The 16,173-nt window shown below is 38.1% G+C and overlaps 3 protein-coding genes across 4 annotated transcripts; 1 reads left to right on the top strand and 2 right to left on the bottom strand.

The window, feature by feature from the left end:
- LOC103450518 (tubulin beta-1 chain) lies at positions 1 to 2,366 on the top strand. The gene is made up of 3 exons (XM_008389881.4): positions 1 to 586; positions 1,144 to 1,413; positions 1,499 to 2,366. Exons 1-3 carry the CDS (start codon positions 193 to 195, stop codon positions 2,176 to 2,178), a joined length of 1,344 nt encoding a protein of 447 aa, XP_008388103.1. The 5' UTR covers positions 1 to 192; the 3' UTR covers positions 2,179 to 2,366.
- Positions 2,367 to 2,960: 594 nt separating this feature from the next.
- LOC103423472 (L-type lectin-domain containing receptor kinase VIII.2-like) lies at positions 2,961 to 4,502 on the bottom strand. The gene has a single exon (XM_008361553.4). The coding sequence runs from the start codon at positions 4,231 to 4,233 to the stop codon at positions 3,178 to 3,180; it is 1,056 nt and encodes a 351-aa protein (XP_008359775.2). The 5' UTR covers positions 4,234 to 4,502; the 3' UTR covers positions 2,961 to 3,177.
- A 5,501-nt stretch (positions 4,503 to 10,003) lies between these two features.
- On the bottom strand, positions 10,004 to 14,283 carry LOC103413840 (laccase-7-like). Of its 2 annotated transcripts, none has more exons than XM_070810032.1 (6): positions 14,106 to 14,283; positions 13,696 to 13,847; positions 13,157 to 13,401; positions 12,925 to 13,053; positions 11,884 to 12,831; positions 10,004 to 10,269 (listed from the first exon to the last, which is right to left on the bottom strand). In XM_070810032.1, the coding sequence occupies exons 1-6, from the start codon at positions 14,193 to 14,195 to the stop codon at positions 10,226 to 10,228; spliced, it is 1,608 nt and encodes a 535-aa protein (XP_070666133.1). In that variant the 5' UTR covers positions 14,196 to 14,283; the 3' UTR covers positions 10,004 to 10,225. The 2 variants fall into 2 exon arrangements, with proteins under 2 accessions (XP_070666133.1, XP_008350503.2); XM_008352281.4 differs by having other exon boundaries at positions 10,119 to 11,788.
- Positions 14,284 to 16,173: the final 1,890 nt, after the last annotated feature.

Below are 16,173 nucleotides of genomic sequence, written 5' to 3'. Positions count from 1 at the left end.
AACAAAAAATCCCGCTTCTCCATTCAAATCCAACCGTTACGACCCAAAAAAACCTACTTTTCTATAAAATCCTCTCTCTCCGTCCCCACACCTCTCTCTCATCCGTCTCTCTCTCTCTGCGATTTTCTCAGAGAGACCCCAAACCCTAACCCTAACCCCTTTCCGACTTTTCATCCCCTTTTCAACCAAAAAATGCGTGAGATTCTTCATATCCAGGGAGGCCAGTGCGGCAACCAGATCGGCGCCAAGTTCTGGGAGGTGGTCTGCGCCGAGCACGGCATCGACGGCACCGGAAGGTACGAGGGAGACGCGGAGCTCCAGCTTGAGAGGATCAATGTCTACTACAACGAAGCCAGTTGCGGGAGGTACGTGCCGAGGGCTGTGCTCATGGACCTTGAGCCTGGGACCATGGACAGCGTCAGATCTGGACCCTACGGTCAGATCTTCAGGCCTGATAACTTCGTTTTCGGCCAGTCTGGTGCCGGAAACAACTGGGCGAAGGGTCACTACACCGAGGGCGCGGAGTTGATCGATTCTGTTCTCGATGTGGTTCGCAAGGAGGCTGAGAATTGTGATTGCCTGCAAGGTATTTGTCTAATTTCCTAATCTTTTATTTGTTTATTGAGTTTATTTTTACGATTTCGTGTGGAATTATAATTGCGTGTAAGGTGTTCGATGATATCTCTGATGCCCTGCTATTATTTCTTTTGTTCTGTTAAATGTGTCAACGGAGAATTGTGATTGCTTGGAAGGTGTTTGATAAAGTTCCATATTCTACTGTTATAGGTGTCTATAGAGAATTGTGATTTCCTGCAAGGTGTTTGATGAATTTCCTGAGTGTATGGTTATCGTTTTGGTTGTTTGGTTTTATGTGTCCATGGAGTGTTGTGATTGCCTGCGAGGTGTTTGATAAATTCCTCAAGTGTTTTCTTATCGTTTTGTTTGTTTGGTTTTCTCTGGCCATGGAGTGTTGTGATTGCCTGTGAGATGTTTGATAAATTTCATCAGTGATATGTTACTATTCCATTTGCTTTGGTCTGAATTGCCGCAAGGTATTTGATAAGTTTCCACAGTGACTTGTTGCTTCATTTGTCTTGGTTTATGGGTTCATGTAATTCAGGTTGGTTTTGTTTGGAATTGCAGGGTTTCAGGTCTGCCATTCTCTAGGAGGAGGTACTGGGTCTGGCATGGGTACTCTGTTGATTTCAAAGATCAGAGAGGAATACCCAGATCGGATGATGCTCACTTTCTCGGTCTTCCCCTCCCCTAAGGTCTCAGACACAGTTGTTGAGCCCTACAATGCAACCCTGTCTGTGCACCAGCTGGTCGAGAATGCGGATGAGTGTATGGTCCTTGATAACGAAGCTCTTTACGACATTTGCTTCCGCACACTCAAGCTCAGCACCCCAAGCTGTAAGTTTTCCTCAGTTGATTGTACTAGATACTTTGATTTGGTTTGTTTTTTTGATACAGTTTACTGATTGTAATGTTTATGCAGTTGGAGATTTGAACCATTTGATTTCTGCAACTATGTCTGGTGTCACATGCTGTTTGAGGTTCCCTGGTCAGTTGAACTCTGACCTTCGAAAGCTTGCTGTCAATCTCATCCCCTTCCCTCGTCTCCACTTCTTCATGGTGGGTTTTGCTCCTTTGACGTCACGTGGTTCACAGCAGTATAGATCTCTCACAGTGCCTGAGCTCACACAGCAAATGTGGGATTCAAAGAACATGATGTGCGCAGCTGACCCTCGTCATGGTCGGTATCTGACTGCCTCTGCCATGTTCAGGGGTAAAATGAGCACTAAGGAGGTTGATGAACAGATGATCAATGTCCAGAACAAGAACTCCTCTTACTTTGTGGAATGGATTCCCCACAATGTCAAGTCAACTGTCTGTGACATCCCTCCCACCGGCTTGCAAATGGCATCCACCTTCATTGGAAACTCGACCTCAATTCAGGAGATGTTCCGCCGTGTGAGCGAGCAGTTCACTGCTATGTTCAGGAGGAAGGCTTTCTTGCATTGGTACACTGGTGAAGGCATGGACGAGATGGAGTTCACAGAAGCTGAAAGCAACATGAATGACCTGGTTTCAGAGTATCAGCAGTACCAGGATGCCACAGCTGAGGAGGATGAATACTATGAGGACGAGGAGGAGGAAGCTCAGGAGGAGATGTAATGTGGTTCGAAACCCCGCAACTTCCAGTTGCTGGAGGATGACAATGCGACGGGCATGTTCCTTGTAGTTGTAGGTCTTAATGTCGTTAAAACCCAAACCTATTATCTCCGTTTAATTTCTCTTTGTTATATGTACTTGAGTGATCCGAAATCTTCTATATGGTGATATGAATCTTCTCTTCAGTACTAGCATGTTCTTTCGCAAAGTACAAGCATAATTTCTTGTATGAATCTAAGAAATTTACTGCGCCTTATTTGTTATTTCTTGTATGAATCTTCTCTCCATCTCGTCATGTGAAGAGAAAGAGAAAAGACCTTGCATTTCTTGTTCATGTGTTGTGTATGATTATGGGTTTATGCTCTCTTAACCGAGGATTAAGTATGCCATTCTTAACAAATCAAACCTACCAAAAGAAAAATATTCGACAAATGCTAAATGTAGAGGGTGGAGATTCAAAGACAAAGATACGAGCCTTCAAAAGAGTGTCCAAAAGTGCATCTGGAACGGAAGGTTTTTTGAACAAACGATATTATCTACACTAAGAAGGAGATGGTGGCTCAACCTCACAATGGTTTTGGAAAAACGTGGTTCAAATTCGTTTTGAACGAGAATCGAACGTAAGACCTTTCACTTTCAAATGAAGAGAAATAGCACTAGACCGTAGTACTAAGTGGCCCGAAACAGCAAGGTTTAAACAAGGTAGAAAATTTGGATTTTACCGTAAGATTTTGCGAACAATTTGAGCAGTTTACCCGAATTTATGGTGAATTGCAGTTAAAAGGTTGGGGAAAACCATGCTAAGTTTCCATTTCTGAGTTCTAAACCGGAATCCCAGTGCTTCAACAATGGACAAAATATGCAGCAAAACCTACTAAATTTTGACAATTGACTGCAACATTTACTACAACTAGTACAAGTAAGGACAACCCGAAAATACTAGGTAACAATACAAGATTGATTTACAACACAACAAACAACAGCCTTCCAACATTCAAGCATCTACTGCTTTCCATCTTCGATGGTTTTATTATCTGCAACTACTTTCATTTTCTCGTACTCAAACTCTTTTGACTTCTCAGCATACCCCTCCGGCACCACCGGACGCCTATTGCCAAGGACGGTCCACAGATACAGTCCAACAAACGACGCCAATGCTCCACAAGCAACACCGAAAACCATTGCTCCGAAAGCCCTTTTTGTACAATCCTTCTTCTTTTCCAAAGCCTCCGCCTTCGAGTTCTTAGCAACGGCCTTGGGATCTAGCGGCTGCGAGTGCATCCAGTGAGGAACATGCCTTTGCTCAAAGCTCCAAGAGTACACAGAACATGTCTGAGACGAATTCCTACTCATTGCACTCAATCCCACAAACACTTCCTTATCTCCCCACATTTTCGACAAATCAATCGGATACCACAGCAGAGGATCAACCGGCTTCGGACCACCGAATTTACTCAGCCTAACTTCTAATCGATTCGAACCCGCTTCGTAATCGATCCAACCTTGCGTTTTATTCCCACTACTTGGACCCAAATTCTTAGCAGAAACATTGCTTACTGTAGCAGAAACAGAACTACCCACATCAATCCCAACATGAACTTTTCCATCACTCAATGCATCAAATTTAACAGCAACAACTTTGAATTTACTTTCACCATGTCGCAGAGAAAGCCCAAAAGAGCTGTTCCCAAATAGGCTAAGATTAAAACCCTTTGGAACCACTACAAACGCCAATCCATCCCCACCGCCGTTGGAAATAGAAAACGAGAAGTTCGTCAAAAAAGACACGGATTTCCGAGGCTTACCTTCATACAGCTTCATGGGTTTCTTGTAAACAGCTCTGCCGGCGCTCGAGCTCACTGAACTGGTGAGCTGAACTGCGTATCCGCCATTGACGACCTCTGCATCTCCGTACAGAGCAATATCTGACCCAAAGTTTGAAACTTTACCGAAACGGGTGAAAGAAAAGGAGGAGTTAGAGGCGGCGGAAGTGGTTCTGAGGAAGAAAATGAGGAAAGCTACGGCAGCGAAGTGGTGGGAGATGGAAGATGCGGCCATGGATGAAGTGGGATGGAGCTGAATCAGGGTGGGGATTGAGCAGTTGTGTTTTTAGGGGTTGGGGAAGAGATACATTTGCAATTAAAGGTGGAATCTTTGGTTTTTTTCTAGGGTTTGGAAGTGGAAGAAAGCAGTGGAGGAGAGTAAGAATAAGGAGGAGGACGTTGGGTTGGAGGTTGTGAAAATTAAATACGTTTACTCGTTTCTGCGAACTCTCTTGAGTCACCTTCACTGAGTTGTTGCCGCCTGAGGGAATATAATAAAGGACTTTTTTTTTATTGCACTTGTGAGCTTCTACTTTTGTTAAATTTTCATGTGTACTTGTTTGTTTTGTGTCTTTGCAGAGTTGGCCATTACTTTTGATCTTTTATTGACGGTGAAAAGCTTCATAAAATTACTTTTTCTTTTCCACTCTTTTTCTTTTCAAGATTCTTAAGCGTACAATACAATGAAATATATTTTCCGGATTATCTGACAACATAAACATCTTATAGTGTTAAAATGTAAACTTAGACTATAGATTAGGTTGAGTTTGGATAAAACGTTTTTCAACAACATAACAAGTACTTGTTTATCAACAAAAGTATGACAAAATAACATTAGTATATCATGAAATACGATGGCTTCAACTATTCAAGGTATAATCATAATCGGTTCACCTGTTAACCTGGTACAGAACGACACGAAAACACCAAGTTTCAGATCAATAAGTTAATGAGTCAAGTCATTATCGAATCACTTAATGGAATTGTTAATGAATTGAGTTGTTATCGAGTTCCATTAAGAACCTAATAGGATTGATCGGATATTATTATTCAGATTTAGACATTAGACATAGAACCAATTAAGATAACGGTTGACACAATATAATCTGTCAAGATAATGATGTGACACAAAAACGACACAAAACATGATAAACACGACCCGTTTGCCAAGTCCAACTAGGTAGCAAGGTGGATTTTCAACCAATAGAAAGAAATACAAAAGCTCACTTCCATTCGGTTGTAGCAACAAATGAAATAAACAAAAGACAAGTGGGTTTTGTAGAATATGTTGAAATATAGAGAGAGTTGTCAATTTTACTGTTTTAAAAGGAAGGGGACAGCTGTATATGCAGATTACAAAGCGGGAGTTTACGGTTTTTAATATTTTGATCCCCCACCACCACCACCACCACCACTTCCTTCTCTCTTTTCAATTCTTTTTTCCTTTTTGGTTTTGGATTGGGGAGGGACCATCCGGAACACCAGACCGACCGACGAGCCAGTGGAGATATTTTTTTACCGAAACACGAGATAGTACATTATGTGTTATTATACAGTGAGATATGTGTGTTAAAAAATTAATAATTTAAAAAAATAAAATTTTCACTACTTATATAAAAACATCTGGTATATCATTCGTATTCCGTTCATAACAAAAAAATTTATCGAGCGCCCGAGAGAGAGTGACAGAGAGTGGGATAGGATGGTGTGCATGGTGCATGCTTTAGCAACCTCTTTTCTGTAGAAAACTAATGTGCGCGTGCTTTTGTGTCGTCTACTATTCTTGGACTACACAAAAACAGGATGGAGTCTCCTTCACTAACTTAATAAACTAATTAATCTAATTTAATCTGCATATTATCTCACTGCCTGACGACTGTACAAGTAAAACAAATTGTTTGTTTAATAACGAACCTTCTTTATTTTGTCCATTAACTGTTTTATGAAATTATTTTTGCACTTTATATATTACTTATTAATGGTTGGAGGGCAGTAAAAGTAGTCATACGTGTAAGTTATTGGTAGGGTGGAATTACCACGTGGACATGGACCATTGGTGAGCATCTAGCAAGAATCCTCCATTCATATCTGTTTATTGTATATGGTAGGGTCAGTTTTTGTCAGGTACTGTTTATATTAAATTTTAAATAAAAAAAATTTACAATGATTTTTTATCACACAATGTACGATGAACGAATATGATTTGAGGATCCCAGGGATCCTCATTCCTCTAAGTTATATTGCTCCAAACTCGAAATATGCTTCCATGCCTTAGCAATTCCTTCACACAATCGTGGTAAGTGAGAAGCTGAAATGCTTCTATAAGTCTTTTCGATTCATGAAAGAATTGATTGTTGTGACAAAGCCATCATCTGATCCTTTTTAAAATAGAAAAAAAAGACAATTAAAACTACATAAGCACAAAAATTAGTACTAATAAAAGAAATATTTGTATTACGAGTGATAGAAAATTCAGACTGTTTGGGAATGTGGGTTATTTTCGGTGTTTTAGTAATTAGGTTTTAATTTTTGATTTTTAAACAATTAATAGTTAAAACACCTTGAGTATTTCATACTTTGAGGTACCGTAAAAAACTCATTTGATTGATACCACTGTGAGAATTTAACAGTAACTGAAATACTGTCACCATAACGTCCCAGTTTGCAAGAGTGGAATCGTCGGTTAATGCAATCAGCACTATCAAGTTTACCATAAACTTCCAGAACAGAACTGGTGTAGCATTGAATAGAGAATGTCATGTAGTCATTTACTCTAAAGTGGTGTGGTGCGTGACATTGATACTTCGGCCACTGCCAGCAATATTTTTGGGTCAGTGCTTGTGTTATGGTGGTCAGTTCCAGTTGGCCAAGACTAATGGTGGTGATTCCGGTGAATTTCAAAGATCCTTTCCTTTTTTTTTTATTCAAATGACAGATTCCACCATACAACTGGAGATACAGGTTATAAAAGTTCTGTAGTGCTCCGGAAATTTGGATACTCTAGACTTTATTATAGCTAGATTTTCGCTTTTGTATTTTTGAACAAAGATGTAACGGTTAAAAAACCTTTGAGTATCTCATGCTGCAAAGTATAATAGAAAATGATTAGTGCTATTCACACTTATTTTTACTTTCCACATCCATTTGTTAATTTACGTCATTTGATCTTCAATACATTCAATCCCACGCCCAAAACTTGAAAGAGGTGTGTGGAAAGTAAAAGGAGTGTGCAGATAGCACCATCCTAGGAAATCCCGGTTCCAAAGTTCTATGGTGTATTCACATCTACAGGTTGATATACATTGTTGTATGTCAAAAAGACTCGAAAGAACGCCTTCTTATCGATATCGTGTATTCATATCGTGTTTAGAACCACATATAACAAGTACGAATACAAGCATTTAAGTGAGACAAGGGGACCGAATGAAAGAAAATGACAATTCACATATTTCACTTTTATGAGTATTGAGATTCAACTTATTTGGTCCCCGTTCCATTGTCCCATCCTTAACCCAGGACAAAGCGCAAAAACCCTACTATCAACTAAAAACCTCAAAGAGTGAGCAGTCTCCATGAATCCATAACCTGTATGCTTTGGCCAAATTCAGTCAGCTAGTTCAAAGGACATGGAAGATGACGGGCTTCAACGAACGCAGGCAAGCAAGAATATAACAGAACTCGAGTAAACGCAACATATTCTTAATCGAAACTAAGAATTGGATAAAGAACTTAAGAAAAAACATCCAGAAAAAAACATCAGAATCATAATGAATATGCATATCGGACGTGTATAATCATAAAACGCTTGAGTGCAAAAGCAAACGTGACTTTTCTGACCAGTAAGACACCACTTTTATTGCAAGTGCTGGCAGATTCAATTGCTTTGTGCTTTAAGTTTTTCACAGATGGAATATGCAGAGGACTACCATATGGGGCAGGCAGATTCAACTGCCTTATTGCCCATTAAAATAATTAGCAGCTTATTAAGACAATGACTAAAGGACCCCAAGATGATAATAAACTTGGTTTTCTAAGAAAGAATGATAATAAATAACTAATTAAGCATGAAAGTAGAGTTAGTGGACTGACTCTGCAAATCTACACAGATTTGCTCATGAACTGAAGATTCTAATGCTGAGTCGCTGCCTAACTCTCTTTTGTCATACTATCGGGGATGGAAGGAGTACGTCCTTATCGCAAAAGCTGACACCCCTTAGACCTTACCCTTCGATGGAACCCTAATTAAATTGGACCGGCTAGCCTTCCCCATGAAGCCATGATAGTAGCAATAGTCCAAGGCGGTCTTTGGAAATGGCATGCCTCTAATTCTAATGGTACAGATGTTATACGGTGACTAACGGCCCCATCTGATAGCTAAACTTGGGAGAAAATGAACGTCTAAACATGAAGTTACCGCGTAGTGCGGTATAGTATTGACAGAACGAGTTTTATTATATGGTTGGCTGTTACCTACTAAAGGCAGATTGCTACCTTAAAGAGGGTCATTATTTCTTCCCCTCCAGCTATGCTAATTGTGCTTTCTGTCTCGCTGAACTAAAGATTAAAGCTATAGCCTAATGCTAATTGTGTTTTGTGTCCTGCAGCACTAGACTCATACTCAACCCTTTTTTCGATTTCCTGTTCAGTGAGGGAATCTGGAGGCAGGTTTTGAGTAATTGTGGAGTTCCCTTGTTCAGTATCATGTGGACCAAATCATAGCGTGGGATGGTTTCGCGTGGAGGGCTTGCTATTACCCTACAGAAGATGACTTTTGCTGGCACAATCTACTGTGTATGGAGAGTGAGGAAGAACAAAGCGTTCGACAAGGAAAGAAGTCTTCTTGTGTTGATCTGAAGCCTATCATCACTACCAATTACCAATTTTTATGTTGCAACTTTTATGTACTACTTTCGTACAATTGGTAGCAACCTGTTAGCTTCCTATCCTCTTGGGCCTAACCCGTTTAAGTATAATAAGCCCATTTAGGTATTTTGGGTTGTAGTTTCCTGAACTTCTATGTATTTAAGGTCTGGTTTGGTACTGAGGTGATTCTGAAAAAAATTAATATAAAAAAAAAGTTGGGAGCTTTTTTGTGTTTGGTAAACATTTAGCTTCAGCTTTTTTTCACAGTTTTGGGTGAAAAAAGCCAAAAACAAGAAGCTGCAAAACCCAGCTTTGAAAAACCGGCTTTTTTTACATCTGTTTTACATAAAAGTTTACCAAACATTATACTAATGCTTTTTTTTTTTTCAAAAGTATTTTTACAAAAAAGTTTACCAAACACTCTACAGCTTTATTTCACAGCCGCTTATTCTCACAGTACAGCAAAAACAGTTTTTTTTCAAAGCATAATAATACCAAATCAGCCATAAGTCTCCTCCTTCTCAAGTGAGAATTATGAATGAAATATTGAATGTCTTAATTTTATTTTCTTTCTCCTTATCTCTTTGCTTCTCCATCTTTCTTCTTCTTACGATAACGGGTCCCATCACAACCCTTCATAATCTACTCGCCTATCATCTCCGTGCACACGAAGATATATTTTCATATCGCAAATTTTTCAAGGGCCTTGACAGAATTTTCACAAGTATGGATTAATTTGTACCCTAATTCCAGGTAACTAGAAAGAGTGTATGAAACAAGTAACAAAACACAACCAAAAGCAGACTACACTGATAAGCGATGCATCACTCAATATGTCACCGTAATTTCAAATAAAGAAGTTGGCAGCCAATGGGAAAAACACATAGAGGGGGCCAAAGTGTGACCTAGGAAGAACTAAGGACATACATCACCACTATGAGTGCAATAGTTTTTTTTGCCACAAATAAGACAGCCAAATCCAAATTAGCTATTTCCGATTTAATAAGGTTGGTAATGGATCTTCATAAAAATCTGCCTTGTTTATGTGATTTACAATTTTATATCCATGTATCTGTGCATGGCGTCATCAGAAATTTACAATGAGAACCTCACCTAACCAAATAAAATATAACAGCAAGGAATTTTGGAAACTTCTAATTAGTATGCAGTGTATCTTCATTTCATGACAAAGTAAACAGAAAATCAAACTACATATTTTCATACAGATGAAAGTAAGATATAACAAGGGAAAAAAGATTGAAAAACTTACCATTTAATAATGATTGATGACTGAACATATTTACATGGTCTCTGAAACAACTTTTTTTCCAACGGTCTCTAAAACAATTTCACTGACACATATATCAACTAAGCTTTCTTTCCCAAATAGCGTAAATCCCACAGTTGCCTGCACGATGAAAATAATTTTTCTTTCTTTTGTTAAGTTTCCAAAAGAGAACGTCTTTGATGTAGTATATTGAGATTCTTGAGTAAAATAATCCACAGAAGACAGTAGTAATTCTTTCATGCATATCCCCAACAACAAAGAGAGGACATGCATGTTTAATTTCCAACCAATTTTCACTTATTTAAATTGAAAATGTATATCCTATTCGAGTTGTAATCCTATAAGGATAAGGATTTAACCTATCTTATTACTATAAATAAAGACACAATGAGATGATACAACATACACCTCACAACTAAATCTCTCTCTTCTCTCTCTCTTGCCGCCGACCTCTCTCCCTCTTTAGTCCTAAATACAGTTTAGTCAAATAGACCTACAACAACATTTGGTATATTTATAATTATGGCTAAATTTTTTATTATATATTTTTATTTTTAGTGTGTACCCATTTTTAATTTACAACCCTTCTTTTAATTTGTACCAATTTCTTTTCATTTTTAATTTGTACCCATATATTAATTTTTTTTGTGCCCATATTTTTGAAACTTTTATTTGTATTTGTAACCATATTTTTTCATTTATTTGTACCCATTTTTAATTTCGCTAAATGTACCCATGCTAATTATATGTATTTATTTTATGTTTTAAAATATATCAATAGTTATTTTTCAAAATATGTTAATAATTATGTGGGTACATTATTTTTTGCTATAATTTTTGTGAAGAACAATATTACTCTAAAATTGATTTTTAAGTATTTATTATATTTTAAAAATATTATTTAAATTTGTTTAAATTTCATAATTTGTGGACATTAAATGCATAAATGAATGAGTTAAATCTCTTAAAAGATGCGAAGGACCTTGATCAAATTATTTAAACAAACAAGGTTTTAATCTAACAATTAGGTTGATTAGGGATTGGAACCAAAATGACCCTTTTTTTATACTAGTATTCATTTCTCTTGGTTAGCTAAAATAGACAAACCAATGAGTCAAATATAACTAGGTAGTATACTTAATCCAAATATTAAACTTCATTGTCATTCACGTGAGTTGAATATGAGACTTTTCATGTACTAATAAACAAGAATACTATTATATACGATAATTTTACTTATAGAAAAAAAATGACGTCAGAGGTAACGCGATTAAGTAAACAAAAGGACGTCAAGTCATTCGTTGAATAAATTAGGACACATCAAATATTAGTAATCAAACAATCTATTGTGATTTTAGTCGAACAATGATGACCAACTTATAACATTTGTGACTAATTTTATTACAAAGTTATTGATTTCTAACCAAAAGAATGAAATTGACCACGATGTTATAAATCAAAGAGTACAAAAAACGAAACAATATTTTGAGGTCTCTTCCAAACAACTTCTAACATTTGGGCAGGTCAAGTGGTGGCGGAGGCAAAGTAGATTCTAGAGTAGGTCCATTTTCAACCTCAAAAGCCAAGCCTAGGCCCCATGACAGATGAACGTCCAAATGACAGTGCATGTACCAGATTCCTAAGACAGTTGTTTAGAACAAATAACCAACCATTAATTTTAATAATATAACTAAACATAAGACATTTAATTGATAAGGTGATTAAAAAACTAACCTGGATTATTTGCTTGAAACCTAATCACAGCCCATCCTCCGACCGGCACACCAATTGTGTTACGGATTTGCGGATTAACGAAGTTGAATTTTTTGGGGTCATTAATCGGGTCGTAGTTACCAAACCCTTGTGCCAACACATGAAAATTGAAGCCGTGGAGATGGATAAGATGGTTCTCGATAGCCAAAAATGCTGTGTTTTGAAGCACGATCTCTACCGTCGAATTGAACTTTAGCGTGTTGACCTTGGTAGATTTTGGTGCGTATATTAACGATGGGTTGAAGCTGACATTCGTGTTCGTGTAATCAAACTTTACCGGAGGCTCGTCAGGAAAATCTCTGGTGTAAACCCCATTCACGTTGTTAAAATGTGCTTCCATCATTGATGTATCGCTCGGAAGCACGAATGACTCGTTGTTCATGCTAGCGGACAATCGACTAAAGAGTGGGCCTTGACATGTGGCATTTTTGGGACACATTTCCAAGTTCATGCCGATTGTCACGAACATGTGCTTGTCCACTTGAAGTGGGACCGGGACCCACTGAGGCCCGCCGATGAGGCAAGTGAGATTAGTATAGAACTTGTGGGCCAACGACGTGTCGTGAGGGTTGGGCAAGGCTGGCATAATGGGGGTTGATGACTTGGAGTTCTTGTAGACGATGATGCCTCTGGTGGTTGTGTTATCAAAGTCGATGTTCGCGCTAGCATACGGAGTGGCGGCCATGTAATAAGATCCGATAGGTTGATTGAATTTGACAAGAACATCAGTGGTTTGACCAGGTCCAGTAACCACCACGTCAGTGACATATGGAGTGGTGTAGGTGGTGTCGATGGCAACAACTATCATCTTGTGATTGGCTATCTTGAAGAAGAGTTGGTTATTGAGTGCAACGTTGATTAGGCGTAGGAGGTAGGTATCTCCTCTCACCACACTGAGTTGATATGTCTCTGATAAATTGATGTTAAACTATTAATATTCATCATTCACAAGTAATATATAAAAATAAACAAATGTGCGTGCATGCATGCATGGTTACATACGATTTTGAGAGCATTCGTATAGATCACCAGGAAGTCCATTTATGGTGTAAGCATTTGAACTATTAGGAGCAATTCCGGTAGCCAAGCCTTCTTCCTCAATGTCAACAACATTACCATTGTACCACTCTCCTGCAATTCCATCAAACATATTTTATAATGTCACAAAAATTACTATTTAAGTGCGTATCATGATGAATGTTAACTATGTTGAATGGTATTGATTGTTAATTACCTAATAAGATGGGAACTTCTTCGGTGGGCTTGAGGAAGTGGAAGGATGGACCGGCTTTCGGGTGGATTATGAGTGCGCCGTGGACGGTTGCGCGGAGCCACGAAATGTGGGCATGCCACCAAAGGGTGCCTTCTTGTCTGGTGATATTAAATTTGTAAGTAAAGCTTTGTCCAGGGCGTATAGGGCATTGAGTTACATATGCAGCTCCATCTGCCCATGCACTTAGAAGCTGAAAGATTCCATGCCTGCATAAGAAAGAAACTATAAAACATGAACAAAACATAACCCAACATTCCCCAGGGGGATTGTTAATCAAGAAAAAAAAAATTGACGAAGAACATATGGATTTGCATTTTGTTCTAAGTAATGTTGTTTAGATACACAAAACTCAACACTCTCTAATACTTGTGGGTCCTAAAGAATTTGATGGGTCATCTTTATTGAAGGGTGCGTCATTAAGTGTGTCCAAATAGAAATCTTGTTTTGTTCTAGAATATGTTGAGTGGTAAATGATTTTGGATATGCAAACTATTATTTACCAGTGAATAGTAATGTTGTAGGGCGACTGGTTTAAAACGTGGACGATAAGTGTGTCTCCATCTCGTGCATGTATTGTTGGTCCGGGATAGCACCCATTTACTACAATAATCGATTGATTCCGGCACAATCGGCTAACAGTCAAGTTGTTCACCTGAAGCAGTTGAAATAAAAAAAAAAAAACTATTATGACTACTATTATTCAAAAGAAACATTTAAATAATTAGTGAGAAATATGCATAATAAAACAAGGATCCCGAAGGGCTTATTTGAATATTGTTTCGAAAAACCGTTTCTATGAAAATTTAAATTCTTACGTGATATTAATCAGAAGTAATTTTGGAAGTCAAAATGCGGTTTTAGCCATTCTAGAAACATTCATGAGCATACCCAAAATTGAGGCTAGACTTACACTAAAAGAATGCTCAACAATTGCCCCAGAGGCTACTGAAGAAGCCAATAGAGTTAGAGAACAAGCTAGCACAAAGGGTAAGTGTGCCATATGGGGAACAAAGGAGCTAGCTGACGGGGCAATGATGAGTTTGAGAATCGTATATTGTTGTGAAGATATATGTTATGTTTATATAGGCATTTGGAGAGAAGTAGCTAACAAATTAAGCAATAAATTTTACTTGCTTTGATAATTAAGGACTTTGAAACGTGGAACGCGCAGGCATATATATATATATATATAAAAGGAATGGTATTGTACATCCAGCTAACAGTTTGATTAAGTTGGCGACTCATCAGAGAATGCTAGCATAAAGTTATGAACACAATTCTGAAATATTATAAGACAAAATTATTTAGGATATGATTTTTGACTGCACAATATACGACGAACGAATATGATTTGAGGATCCCAAGGATCCTCACAAAGAGGATCCGGCGAGGATCCTCATTCCTCTAAGTTATATTGCTCCAAACTCGAAATATGCTTCCATGCCTAAGCAATTCCTGCACACAATCGTGGTCAGTGAGAAGCTGAAAATGCTTCTATAAGTCTTTTCGATTCCTAAAAGAATTGATTGTTGTGACAAAGCCATCGTCTGATCATTTTTAAAATAGAAATAAAAGACAATTAAAACTGCATAAGCTCAAAAATAAGTACTAATAAAAGATATATTTGTATTATGAGTGGCAGAAAATTTAGACTGTTTGGGAATGTGGGTTATTTTCGGTGTTTTAGTCGTTAGATTTTAATTTTTGATTTTTAAACAATTAATAGTTAAAACACCTTGAGTATTTCATACTTTGAGGTACCGTAAAAAACTCATTTGATTGATACCACTGTGAGAATTTAATAGTAACTGAAATACTGTCACCATAACTAACGTCCCAGTTTGCAAGAGTGGAATCGTCGGTTAATGCAATCAGCACTTTCAAGTTTACCATAAACTTCCAGGACAGGGTGTAGCATTGAATAGAGAATGTCATGCAGTCATTTACTCTAAAGTGGTGTGGTGCGTGACATTGATACTTCGGCCACTGCCAGAAATATTTTTGGGTCAGTGCTGGTGTTATGGTGGTCAGTTCCAGTTGGCCAAGACTAATGGTGGTGACTCCGGTGAATTTCAAAGATCCTTTCCATATTTTTATTCAAATGACAGATTCCACCAGACAACTGGGGATGCAGGTTATAAAAGTTCTGTAGTGCTCCGGAAATTTGGATATTCCCGAATTTATTACCGTTAGATTTTCGCTTTGTATTTTTGAATAAAAATGTAACGGTTAAAAAATCTTTGAGTATCTCATGCTGCGAAGTATAATAGAAAATGGTTAGTACTTTCCACACACTCATTTTTACTTTCCACACACCCTTGTTAATTTACATCATTTGATCTTCAATACATTCAATCCCACAGCCGAAACTTGAAAGAGGTGTGTGGAAAGTAAAAGGAGTGTGCAAATAGCACCACCCTAGGAAATCCCGGTTCCAAAGTTCTATGGTGTATTTGTTGTGATTGGCCCATATTTTGAGTTCGCAACAATGAAGTGACATGTGTTTGCTTTCGGTGGAAATATCACATGGTGTGGGCTGCATTGAAAGTTGCAGAGAAGTTCTGCAAAATAAAAGCAAAGTGGGTTTGCCTTATTACTTAGGGAGCATTATGCAAGAAATGTGATGATGACTTGACCTTTATTTAATGCAAGGAAATGCTTGCATTAGGTGTGCATGCCGTGTGTGAGATGGCAGCTAGAAAAGTATCCAAGGTGGAGAGAGCATTCAGCTCTCCCATGGGAAATGTTGAACATGGGTTGAGAGAAAATCAAGAGAACTAGAGTGAAAAGTCTTTAGCGAAAGAACTCTTGGCGTAGAGTGAAGCTCTTGGGAAATTCTATGAGTGGGTGTACAAGGGATTTGGGATTAGGTTATGTCAATTTAACTTATGTGTACTTGTACTGTTATGCTCATAGTGAAGAACAATATCTCTCCGGGGACGTAGGCAGGATCAACTGCGAAAGTTGATGTTGAGGAA

The sequence above is a fragment of the Malus domestica genome, chromosome 12 (genome assembly GCF_042453785.1).
Source record: "Malus domestica chromosome 12, GDT2T_hap1".
NCBI classification, from domain to species: Eukaryota; Viridiplantae; Streptophyta; class Magnoliopsida; order Rosales; family Rosaceae; genus Malus; species Malus domestica.
The sequence above is the reverse complement of the archived record's forward strand: the minus strand, read 5'-3'. Positions and strand labels throughout refer to the sequence as shown.

What these genes read in the sequence shown, in the direction of transcription:
- LOC103450518 (XM_008389881.4), top strand. Translation starts at nt 193, where the DNA reads ATGCGTGAGATTCTTCATATCCAGGGAGGCCAGTGCGGCAACCAGATC. An exon ending in GAATTGTGATTGCCTGCAAG is followed by an intron (nt 587 to 1,143) that starts GTATTTGTCTAA and finishes TTGGAATTGCAG; the next exon opens with GGTTTCAGGTCTGCCATTCT. An exon ending in CAAGCTCAGCACCCCAAGCT is followed by an intron (nt 1,414 to 1,498) that starts GTAAGTTTTCCT and finishes ATGTTTATGCAG; the next exon opens with TTGGAGATTTGAACCATTTG.
- LOC103423472 (XM_008361553.4), bottom strand. Translation starts at nt 4,233, where the DNA reads ATGGCCGCATCTTCCATCTCCCACCACTTCGCTGCCGTAGCTTTCCTC.
- LOC103413840 (XM_008352281.4), bottom strand. Translation starts at nt 14,195, where the DNA reads ATGGCACACTTACCCTTTGTGCTAGCTTGTTCTCTAACTCTATTGGCT. An exon ending in TTGTTGAGCATTCTTTTAGT is followed by an intron (nt 13,848 to 14,105) that starts GTAAGTCTAGCC and finishes CAACTGCTTCAG; the next exon opens with GTGAACAACTTGACTGTTAG. An exon ending in AGAAGTTCCCATCTTATTAG is followed by an intron (nt 13,054 to 13,156) that starts GTAATTAACAAT and finishes ATGGAATTGCAG; the next exon opens with GAGAGTGGTACAATGGTAAT.